This window comes from Arachis ipaensis, chromosome B04, assembly GCF_000816755.2.
Source record: "Arachis ipaensis cultivar K30076 chromosome B04, Araip1.1, whole genome shotgun sequence".
In the NCBI taxonomy this organism is placed as follows: Eukaryota; Viridiplantae; Streptophyta; class Magnoliopsida; order Fabales; family Fabaceae; genus Arachis; species Arachis ipaensis.
In genome coordinates, this window is record NC_029788.2 from 5,371,225 (window position 1) to 5,383,965 (window position 12,741).

General features: G+C 33.2%; 1 protein-coding gene across 1 annotated transcript; it reads left to right on the forward strand.

The window, feature by feature from the left end:
- Positions 10,800-12,331, forward strand: LOC107638592 (basic 7S globulin 2). The gene has a single exon (XM_016341929.2). The coding sequence runs from the start codon at positions 10,862-10,864 to the stop codon at positions 12,137-12,139; it is 1,278 nt and encodes a 425-aa protein (XP_016197415.1). The 5' UTR covers positions 10,800-10,861; the 3' UTR covers positions 12,140-12,331.

Consider the following 12,741-nt stretch of genomic DNA (forward strand, 5'->3'; position numbering starts at 1 on the left):
AGGATATTAATGTAATTTTATTTAGATATGATTTTCTCTCTTCTTATTTTTTCTTCCATTCAAATAAAAAAAATTTCTTCTACTTTCTTTTTTTTCATTTTCTCTTCATCCAAACAACACAAAAAAAATTAACTTTTTCTTCTATTTTCTTTTCTCTCATTTTCTTTTCATCCATTTTCTTTCCACTCATTTTTCATTTTACATCCAAACAAAGTGTTAAAGAGCCACAAAATTACAAAATTTTCTGCCATGTTTTAATTATGACTTTAAAATTTGTTTGCTACCAAGTCCGTCCAATATTAGAAAATTTGAGGGCTGCTATCAAAACTACCAAAATACTCTGTGTAATGAGCATGTTACACATTTAGTATAACATAAATTATCTTATTTTTATTATCTTATCTTGTAATTTATAAATTAAATAGTTTCTAACACTTCAAATTTTAAAAATTTTAGGAATTCTTATAAATTATTTAATAAAAATTATAAATTTCTATAAATAATAGAAAAAACTCTCACAAATAAATAAAAATAATTGTAGTGATATATATACGCAGTGCGTGTTTCGCATGTTAATAATTATACCACCGACTTCAGTTAATGGCTTTATAAGAAATTGTTTTTTGGTAATTTCAAGCTTATTATTGGGTTCAAAAAGGTTAAAAGCTAACAACGGAAGAGAGGTGAGATCGTCGGAGATGTAATTCAATAATTCATCATTTCATTGGTTACATTATCGGTGCACACTCACATACAGATTTAGAAGAATCACAAGATACCTCAAAGAATGATTTTGTTTTCTCCCCTGTATGTATGTATCAGAATATGCACCTAGATTATCTACTATATATGTAGACAACTTAATTAGTGCTAATAAACTATATATAATTCATCAGGCTTGCTACACATACAAGTCTTTTTGGTTTACAAGCTATATAAATTGGCTCAATCTAAAAAAAATCACGCATACTACACTGTTTAAAATGGAGTGTAAAACGCACGCGCCTTATACAACGTTGCATTTTCTAAAACACGCTTATTATGGCACACTTTTCCTCTTCTTCCTCAATCAAAACGCAAACCGTCAAGTTTCAAGCCACATTCGAAACAAATTACGATTCTGAAGAAACGTTCCAACTCATCGCGAAGAGTAGAAGAAATCAAGAACAAAAGATATAAATCTCCATAAAAAATCAGCAGAAAAAACGAAGAAACATTATTCAAGGTAAGGTACTGTTTTAGTGTTCTTCTAGATTTTTCACACTGTTATTTGAAATCGAAGAACTATATCGTCAGTATTTCTCTTTCTGTTTCACTGTTCTTAGTTTAGATCTCATATTACTGTTCTGATGACATTGTTCTTCGTTTACGCTATTTCGCGTACTTCTAGTGAATGCTTTAACGTGTGCTTTGATATGTTTTGGTACATGTTTTGTGGATGTTTACATATTTTTTAAGTAGATTTGTGCATGGTTACATGAAAGACTGTTCCTCTTCTAAATGATTTTGGGTGTATATAGCCGTTTGTCGGGTGTATATCTCGAACTTGGCATGCGACTGTTGCTTCTAGTGACATTTTGAACTTAAATATATTTCTGAACTCATATAAAGTCATATAATCCAAAAAATGTAGAGGTATATGTGATTGATATATATATTAGGAGTTTTGAAGTCTAACTGTTACTATTCTAATTGTGCTTGACCTTACCTTGTAGTGTCATTTTATGGATGTTTGGGTGAATTGAGTATGATTTTGAATTGATTTAATTTTGTTTAATTAAAAAAAACAAAATGGTTATGGGACTAGATTTGGGTGTATGTGGCTGATATTGGGGTGTATCTGACTGATCTATGGGTGTATGTCTATGGTTTTTGGTGTATTTTTTATCTATTGACAGCATCTCTTTTTCATTGCAGTATGGGGTGTATCTGACTGATCTATGGGTATATATCTCTGATTTTTTGGTGTATTTTTTATCTATTGACATCATCTCTTTTTCATTGCAGTAAAAATGGCGAGCAAAAATCAAGGTGGAAAAAATACAATGTAAGCACAAATATATGTCTTAGAACAAGTCAATTTTTTCTAAAACAAATATATCTTATTCTAATGAATCTAATTTTGCTTTGTTTACGGCAAACCAAATACTTGAAGTGTGCAACCCATTTGTTGAGTAAAAAATTTGAAAATATGAGCGATGAAAAGAAAGCAATTGTTTGGGATTTAGGTTTTGGTGGACTGATGCACATCCCACCACTAAGGGTGGTTCACAAACTATTAAAGGAGTTGGCTAACTCCTTTAAATTGGGGAAAAACACACTTCAAACCAGCTACAGTTCGTTTAGAGTTAAACCCAGCACAATAGGGGTTGCGCTTGGCCTCAACGCATCAGGTAACTCATTACAGAAAACCTCTATACTTCCATTCTTTGTAATATCTTATTCTGCTATCATATAATCAAGAAACAAACATAGGTGTATATGAGTGATATTGGAGTGTATATGAGTGATGTTTGGGTGTATTTCAAGTGATTTCAGTGTAAGTTGTTTTCTTTTTTGTAGGAGATCTATTTCCTCAGAAAGTCAATTATAAGGAACTTTCTGAAGAGAACAAATAGATTTTTAGAAGAAATGGATGAACATATAGTAAGTGAACAGAATACCTTAGATGTATTTAATTTACATGGATGTTGTTAACTAACATTTCTACTATTTCAGGGAATTGTAAAGATGGCTGAAACAAAAGAGAAATTGAAACAAATGAAGGAAAAAGAAAAGAAAGAAAAAAAAACAAAAAAAAAGAAGGCAAATTCATCATCATCTGAGAGTGAAACATCTGAAGTTAAAGTCTATTCTTTCTCTGAGTCTGAGACTGAAGAAGACTCATAGGAACCAAAAAGGAAACAACCCACCCGAACAGCCAAAAAGTAAGTAACATACTTGGGTGTATTTTGTCACTTTTAGGGCGTATTATGTTACTTTTAGGGTGTATTTTGTCACTTTTAGGGTATTTTTTTTACTAATGATTGTTTTCCTTCCAAAATGGAATCCAAAAAAAGGAAGAAGATTCAGGAGGATTCCGATTCAGAAACTGAATCGAATGATGAGTAATGTTCTGAAATTATCATCGCTTTCTTTTCCATTTATTCTCAATATTTCATGTATTAACAAAGCGTTTATTATTAACTTTTAGAAGCGAAGAATCATCACCAGCAGAAAAACAAAAAACAAAGAAAAAATTCAGACTAGAGCCAAAAAGTAAGCACTGCTTTGGATAGTGTTTTCTGATCAATTTTATTTTATCTTTCTTATTTATACTTTTTTCCCCATGACGCAATCCAAAAAGAGCAAGCTCAGTGTTTAGGATTCGTCTCCTGAACAAACTCAATTCTATCATGGGTAGGATACTTTGTAAAGCTATATTACCGTTTATCATCAAAAATACATTTGTTAACATTTTTTTTTATGCATGTACTATCAGATTTGAAGTTAAACTGAAGAATTAGAAGAATTCTTAAGGGAATCTAAAAAGAAGAAAAACAATGAAAAATCTGCTGCACAGGGGTTTGTTATGTTTGGGATGTATATTACCGATTTTAAGGTGTTTTCATTGCTAATAATTGTTTCTGGTTTCCAGGAGAAGGGAGCTGACCTATGATCGACAGAAGGTCACTATGACTCATTCAAAACGTAATAAAACTTTATTTGATAAAATCTTGTTATCCTGATTTAACCGTATGGTATTTTTACTGAATAATATCTATTGTATGTTTAGAATACCGGAGGTAAACTTAGGAAGTGATGATCCTTTGTCTCAAGGACACACAGATCAAAGCAGCATAAACAAACTGGCGGATAGCATGTAATTTCTCTTTCTAATACCGGTTGCTTTTATCTTTTATTACCTTCTGCTTCTAATTCTGTATATATTTTTTAGAAAAAAAGTCCTTTAATGTTTTATTCAAGAAAAAAAAAGGCAAAAAAAAAAAAAGAAAAAACTGCAACTATGTAAGTTCTCAAAAAACAAAGCCTGCTTTTCTTTTGAATGCTTTAGGTGTATTTTGAGTTTCTTTGGGTGTATTTCAGGTTGAGTCTGGTAGAAGAATCAGCCAATGACCCAGCTGAAGAGAACATGATGGTTGTGCGGGTAGAGACACAATCACAAACTGAAGCGCTTTCAATGTGAATTTTCAAGTAAATTTCAACCTTATAACCATTTTATTTTCACGGGCTTTCTTAACCTTTTATTTTTGTCTTGTTTAGAGTTCCAATTCAAGTTTATCTACCTCTGTTCCAGACAACCCCTGTGCCAGAAATTGAACCAACCCCTGCAAAGTCTCCAAGTAAAAAAATTAATGAAGAAACTACAAAAAGGTAAGGAATAATCTTGGGGTGTATTTGGTTATTGTTTGGGTTGATATTGTCCTTGTTGGGGTGTATATTGATCCGTAACTAGTTTTTTTTATAACATGATTCGTTTTATGTAACCCTGCAGCACTCCAGAACCACAACCAAAACCTGAAGAAAGCACACCCACGCTTCCACCAGCTCCATCTAAAATGTAAGTTCAGCAGAGTAAAATTCGGTTTTCAATATCATTCATCTATTCTTATTCTTATAGTACGTTATATGTCATCACGCAGTAATCTAGCCCCAGAAGACGTTGCTGCACTGATGATGATGGCACGGACAGCATCCTACATTCCTAAAGAAGGTCTGATGCCATCATTCAGCCTTGGCTTGACTGATTCAAGCCAAGAAGAAGTAGCAACGCAATAGGGGGAGAGGGCGAAAACTCCTGAAACTCCAAAACTAATAGAACAATTAGGGGAGCTGGTGGAAAAATTTGCAAGCAGTGGGGTGAAAACAGAAGGTAAAAGTCCACAGATTCAAAAGTAGAGTGGCGAAGAAAGTTTTGAAAAGTTTGAAACTCCTGCGAGGACCAACGAGATGTCGGCTGAAATAAAAGAGAAATGCTACATCTAGGCCACACATGTGAAGACATACGGAGATAGAGGTACTAATGAGTATGATGCTGTGTACACACTCAATGCCCAAGATCGATACATTTTGTCAAAAGTCCACTTCGCATCTCTCAAAGCTAATACACATATAGAAGCTGAGGTAATATTAGAATAACATTAATAAAAATTGATTTGGGCTTTTTTTTTCTAGATTGTCTCTACCATGTGTCTCATCCTTAACCAGCAAAACATTAAAAGATTTCAAGAAGAAATATACTGTCTCTCCCCTGATATAGTGGTAAGGTGTACTTCAACGAATATTGGGTGTATTTCTTAAATCCTTTGGGTGTATGTCTGTAATCGTTTGGGTGTATTTCTGTAATCGTTTGGGTGTAGTTCTGTAACCGTTTGGGTGTATTTCTGTAATCCTTTGGGTGTATTTCTGTAATTGTTCGGGTGTATTTCTGTAATCGTTTGGGTGTATTAAATATTTCATTTGGTGTTTCACAATTGTTGCAGAACATGGCCGTTGGAAATCATCCAAATGGGAAATTCTTACAGCCTAAAACCAATAAGCCATTCAGGGTGGAAGACTACCCAATATTTATACCCTTCTTGGACCTCAAAAAATTAGCATCACATCCATATGTAAGTTTTTGTTTCTAAAACTTCTTATTACCATTCTTTACTTATGTGCCAAATAAACTAAAACACTGTTCAATGTGGACATGCTTCAGATTTTTGCATCTGTTTGCTATTCAAACCATTGGTGCTTATGGGTGGCTGATGCAAGAAAAAAAATTTATATACTCGACCCATATCACAAGACATGTCCATCTGATACCGGAATGAACCTAAATAAATTCATTGTAAGTTATTTCTGTGTTTTGTATTTTAATATCTGGGTGTATTTTTGTTCAATATAAGGTGTAAGTTTATACTCCTTTGGGTGTATTCTTTTATTAAATTTATTCATATATTACTGATTTGTTTTGTGTTTTAAGGGATATGTAATTTCAAAAATGAGAGTATATGCTGGGGGCACCTCTGAAGAGAAAGGATCAGGAAATTGAACCACCATACATTAACATCTCAGGCCAAAAGACAAGGTATAAATCTTTCACTCTGAAAATTAATCTTTTCTATATGTAATTTGCTAATTTATTTCTTGTTTTTCAGCTATGACTATGTTATTTATGTAATGAAGTGGCTTGAAATAATTCAGCCCAAAAACGTTAAAAGGTGGAGGTATGAGTGGGACAATTGGACTCAGGTAATTGTGTTTAAAACTATATAACTCTGTATTACTTTACTAAATTAATATGGTTGATTAAAAAGAATATTCTTTTAAACTGTAGGACGAGGTGGACCACTATAGAGTAGAATATGCTTCTCGGATTCTATTCCATGAAATGAATCAAGACAAAGCTGAAGCCATTAGGGGAAGTGATGCAATAAGACTGTCCAAGCCATCCTCATTGTTATTGAGTCCATATAATCAGATAGATTCTAATGATATTGACACTGATTAATTTAACTGTTATATAGTCTTGTAACAATTTGAACACATGCTGTAAAATTTTGCCAATTATAATCCAGTTTTATTATAAAAAAAATTTCATAATTAAACTGTCTCTGAATTACAGGTGCTAAAATATGAAGGAAAACATCAAACCAGATATACACCTAAAACATGAAATTTTACACCCAAGAAAAGTTTAATATACATCCAAACTTTTATCTCCTGATGCTTTATCCCTAAACCCCTAAACCCTAAAACCCTAAACCCATAAACCCTAAAACTCTAAACCCTAAACCCTAAACCCCTAAACCCCTAAACCCTATACCATAAACCCCTAAACCCTAAAACCATAAATCCTAAACACTAAGCCACCCAACCTACTATACACCCGAAACATGGAATTTTACACCCCAACAATTTCAATATACACCCAAACTTCTATCTCTTGATGCTGGATTTCTAAACCCTAAACCCTAAAACCCTAAACCCTAAATCCTAAACCATAAAAACTAAACCCAAAATCATAAACCCTAAACCATAAAAAATAAACAAAACAATCATTTATAACATAAACAGCAGCATCTGAAATATATAAATGTAAAATGTCAAATACAAGAAAATTCAGAAATACACCCAAAAAACTGAGCTTTACACCCATATACTGTAACTATACACCCAAAAAACTATGCCCTGCTGCTGGTTCCTTGAACTGATAATTCATAACATGTCCTTGATATTGGCTGGAATTTAGACGCACCACTGATGCAGCATCAAAGAGGTTTAACTGGAAACAATAAACTCACATATTATCAAAATTATTAACAAGAAAATTAAACTCAATCACCACATATTTAAAGAATATCACTTTTACCTCGTTTAAAGCTTTCGTTTTCTTCTTCTTTGAGGCATTTGCAATCTGTTTGTCCAACTTTGAACCTAGCCTATTTTTTGGACGTCCTCTTGTTTGAACTCTTAGAGGGCTTTGAAGCTCGTTAACGGATTCCAAGTTGGCATTTTCGTGAGATAACAAACATGTCCCCTACCTTTTGGCTTTCAGTTCTTCTATCTCAACCATGACGTTATCGTACGCACGGTGCAGAATGGCAGTCAACTCCTCCAATTCTGATGCAAATTCACAAATATTTTGCGAACGAAACACCAATTCGTCAAACCTCTTGCTTCTTGGCTCCAACAGTGGCTCGTCGTGGCTGCTCTTGATGTGTGTGTCGCCTCTTTACCTTCTTGCTCCATCGTTCCAATATATATCTCAGTGACACTTGGGTTACTCGTTCAAAGCTTAACACGCTTAGTGCATGACGGCACAATATGCCTCTTGACGCGAATAATAAGCATTGGCATTTCACTTGGGCTGCTACTGAATTGTAAGTAACCACAAACTTGTTGAATATTGAGCTGAAAACTTGTTCTCCAACTTCGTATACTAAATAGCCTAGAGCGGAGTTCGTTAATCTTGTGATGCAATTCTCCTTTCCTCTGAATTGTGCTTGGACTTCCCTAAACTTTTGGTGAGTGTACACATGTTGAAATTGAGCTTCAATGGAGGATTTTGTTGCACACGGTATGGCCGTATGAAAATCTGCAACAACTGATTCTCTCTCTGCTTGCTCCCTACTTCCGAGGCAATTATCGTATTATTTGACAAATTGGATAAGCGAGTTGTTCCGTGTAATGAACTTGTTAAAAAATGAATGCATGCTCTTACTCCTTTGTGTGCTTTTCATCCTTGCCTAGAAGTGGTGATCCAGATAAATTGGAACCCATAGATGACGGTCTTCGTAAAGATCTACAGAATACACCCGAACCAGACTATATGACACCCAACAAACATGCAATTTACACCTCTGCTGCAAATTTTAAACAACATTACCTAAAAGCCACTTGTTGTCCACAAGACCATACTTCAGTAGAAAATCATTCCAATTCCTATCAAATGAGTCTTTGCTATGAGAGTTCCAAACAACTTGGCTCAATTCTTGTTCAATTTCTGCATGTCCCTTGTACCCATTTAATTTGCTTGGGATCTTCTTCGTGATGTGCCAAATATACCAACGGTGAATTGTTGTTGGCATACAAGCCTCTATAGCCCTTTTCATTGACACGCATTGATCGGTGAGAAACCCTTTCGGAGCATTTCCTCTCATGCAACGAAGCCAACATTGAAATAACCATTTGAATGATTCAATTTCTTCATTTTTTATCAAAGAGCATCCAAAAAGTGTTGACTGATCGTGGTGATTCACCCCGACAAAAGAACCACAAACTAAATTATACCTGAAATAAATTACGAGATTACAGAATAAAAAACATTAAGTACACCCAAATAATGATTTTATACATCCAAAAAAATTCAATATACACCTCTACAGCAGATTCATAAAACAAACACTAATTTAGCATTATAAACAAGAACAACATATTACCTATTTATATTATTAGTGGTATCAAATGAAATAACATCTCCAAAATACTCAAATTTGACTTCTTCCTATTCGTTACATTAAACTCATCTTTAATACTAAAATGCAGTTGTTTAGATAAAATCAAACATTAATCCTTGTTTGCTTTTACTATTTCCCATACAATCGCGTTTAGGTTTGACTTTGGCGTAATTGTAAAACGTTTTAACGGAATACCGCCTTTTAATTTTTACACTTGTGGTTTGTGAAAGCATATTGGAATTTTTTTTTTTTTTGGTTCAACTTGGACTACTCTAATATATGTAAATAAATCCAACTTGCCTAATTTTTTGAATTTCCGAATTCCTATAATCAATAATAAAAGTTTATTAATGAACTTACGGCCTCATCTTTTAAGAACGTGTTCTTTAAAAATAATATTAAAAAAAAGTTTAGCAAAATGCATTCCAATTGGCACTTGGCAGCATGGGCAGCACAGTGGACCATGTTTGGCATGTGCACTAAAAATAAAAAAATCTTAAATATTATTAAAACGAGAAGAAAAGTTATCACTTTATATTATTTAATCCTTCGTGTGTTGTTTTATTAGATTACAATTAATAAATCAAATTAAAGTTTAATGATAATTATAACAAATGTCAAATATTAAGGAATAATGTAATAAGAGTTAAAAAAAATATTTTTTAACAGAAAAAATTAGATATATGCAATACCAATTAATATATCAATAGAATTTAAACATAATTTTTTTGTCTTCACAATAAAATTTTTTTTTTAAACAAAAGCTCAACACAACACAAGGTGGAGAAATTAGAGAACACATAATTATTAGACAAACAAATACAGATTAATTTATAGTGATCTTTGATTTTGTCATCAATAACCAAAAAAATAAAAATTAGTTTATTTTTTGTAGTTTTTAATCAATTTGTTGATAATTTTTGATACACGTATTTTTTTATTTCTGAATATTTTTTTTAACCACGTATTTTAAATAAAATCAAAAAAATCAATCAATTATCTAGTACGTTCTTCTTTTTTTATAGGTGTCCCTATCCAGCTCTTAAAGTATTGTTTGATTGTTTTTAGTATAGACTATAATTTCTTATAAACGGTCAACCAAACATACCACAACACCTGACAAGTAAACTCACACTAACTAATCAAGTGATAATCATTTTCAGTATATTTTTTACATAAAACACAAATATTCATCTTGATCAATAATGTTACATCTATTTAGTTTCTTCTTAGTATTGATCCTGCCAACTAACACAAATCAGATAAAGAATTTAATTTTTAGTGGTACCAATTCCCTCTAAATAGAGCCAATAAAACTATAATTTGTAATGTTCTTAGGAAGAATTTTAACCTGTAAAACCTATACAAATAAATTAGTAGAATAAATGCCTAATTTATCAAATTTTCACACTATTATGTCTTCTCTCTTATTTATTAATCTAATAGTTGATAGTTTGTAGAATCTTATGAAGTCGGTTAATTAATTCTAATTCTCATTAAAATAGTTTTTTTCTCTAATAAAAATTTTATATCCATTTTAATCAATTTCAAAATTCATAATTTTTTATTACAGATCCGATTTGATATAAAATCAAGAAGAACCTTAGAAAGATGTCCATTAGCATATTAAAAAAAAATTATTTATTTTTATATTTTTTAATTTAAATATTAATTTTTATCTTCTTTTAATAAGTTAGACAAATATAAATAGACACCATAGAATGTACCTTTTTTCATATGAATTTATTTCAAATTAGCAGTAGTTTTGAACAAATTGATATAATGTATATAATGGATTGAAACTTTTTAAAACCTAACACAAATATAAAAAACTATTCTAAAAAATCTACTATAAGTAGAGAAACTCTCCATGCATTCTTCATCCAACAAATCTCCAATTGCCATAGTTCACAAAAATGGCTCCTCATTCTTCCTCCTCCCATGTCTTCCTCCTCTCCATAGCCCTTCTTTCCATGTCTTGCTTTTCACTCTCCCCTTTCATCCTACCCATTGGAAAAGACCCAAAAACCCTTCTCTTCTACTCCCAAGTTAGCATAGGAACGCCACGTCACAACATGGACCTAGTCATTGACCTTGGAGGCCCAATCGTATGGTACGACTGCAACACCCACTACAACTCTTCCTCCTACCACCCCATCTCTTGCGACTCCAAACAATGCCCTTCTGGCTCATTCTGTAGCGGTTGCAACGGTCCTTTCAAACCCGGTTGCTCCAACAACACCTGTGGCGCCAATATACTAAACCCTTTTGCCAACGCAATCTTCACCGGAGACACCGGTGAAGATGCGTTGACAATAGCCAGGACCAAAGTCTCTGGCTTGCTCACCGGATGTACCGATTCAGAAGGGTTCACCGGTGAGTCCAGAGTCCTGCAAGGCCTACCGCCTTCCGCCAAAGGAATAATAGGCCTTGCGAGGACACAACTCGCATTGCCAACACAGATCTCTTCTCTTTTCAAGCTTTCTAGAAGATTCTCACTCTGCCTAACGTCCTCGAACAAGTACGGACTGGGGAATCTTTACATTGGCGCTTCACCGCGTTCCACGGTAAAAAATGTCGATGTTTCAAAGATCATGCAAAGAACAAGTATTATTGTTAACCCAGTTAGCACTGCACCGATCTCGAGCGAAGGTGAAGCGTCTTATGAGTATTTCATAGACGTGAAATCGATCAAGATCGGTGGCAAGGCTCTTAACCTAAAGACTCCTCTTTTTTCCATTGACAAAAAGGGAAACGGTGGTACCAAACTTAGCACCATGGATCCATTCACCAAGTTGCATAGTACGATATACAAACCTCTAGTGCGAGAGTTCATGAAGCAGGCTTCGGATAAGAAGATGAAGAAGGTGCAATCGATTGCGCCATTCGAAGCGTGCTACGATTTCAAGAGTCTTGGTAGGACCAAGACTGGGTTTGACGCTCCCACGATCGATTTGGTGCTTGGAAATGGGGTGCAGTGGACAATATACGGTGGGAATTCAATGGTTTTGGTGAAGAAAAATGTGGCATGTTTGGCAGTTGTGGATGGTGGTAAGAATGCAATGACTGCTGTTGTTATTGGTGCGCATCAATTGGAGGAGAATCTTTTGGAGTTTGATTTGGTTTCTAATAAACTTGGCTTCAGTAACTCACTCCATCTTCACAATGCAATGTGTTCCCAGCTCAGAATCTAAGTTTTATTATTTATTAGGCAATGAGTACAGTGTGCAAGTTGGATTGAATAAATTAAAGGCTTTTGGCCAGTGAGTGTTCAAGTTGAATGAACAGAGGAATGTGAGATGTATGTACATTTTCAATTTTAATAACTTTAAATTGTAAGAGATGTGTTCTAAATCAATAAAAGTATTTTGTCCTAGATAAGTCAATTTAGTTAAGTGTGTGCATCTTGAGTTAGATTGAGTAGTCAGTGTTTTCATAATAAAAAATTAAAAATATCTTAATCAATTTAATCAAATCTAGATTATGTGAATCAATTTAATCAAATCTAGATGATGATCAAGTTAGATTGGTTGTCTTTTATTTGCCATGTGAGAATTGACTTTCTTTACTTTGCTTATTAAAAAAAATTACTTATATCTATCTAGCATGCAGAACTTATTAAGAAGATAATTGTAAAAAATAATTAATAAGACTTTTTGTTATTAAAAATTTTCAAATTTAAAATTTAAATACATATTTTCACTAATAATCCAACTTCAACTTTTTTAAAAAAATTTGAAACTCAAGCGGTTCGGTCGAACCGGTCTTATCGAGTGATATCAGTTTAAACCATTTC

Bases quoted from the DNA above. Each gene is read 5' to 3' on its own strand.
- LOC107638592 (XM_016341929.2), top strand. From the start codon at position 10,862: ATGGCTCCTCATTCTTCCTCCTCCCATGTCTTCCTCCTCTCCATAGCC.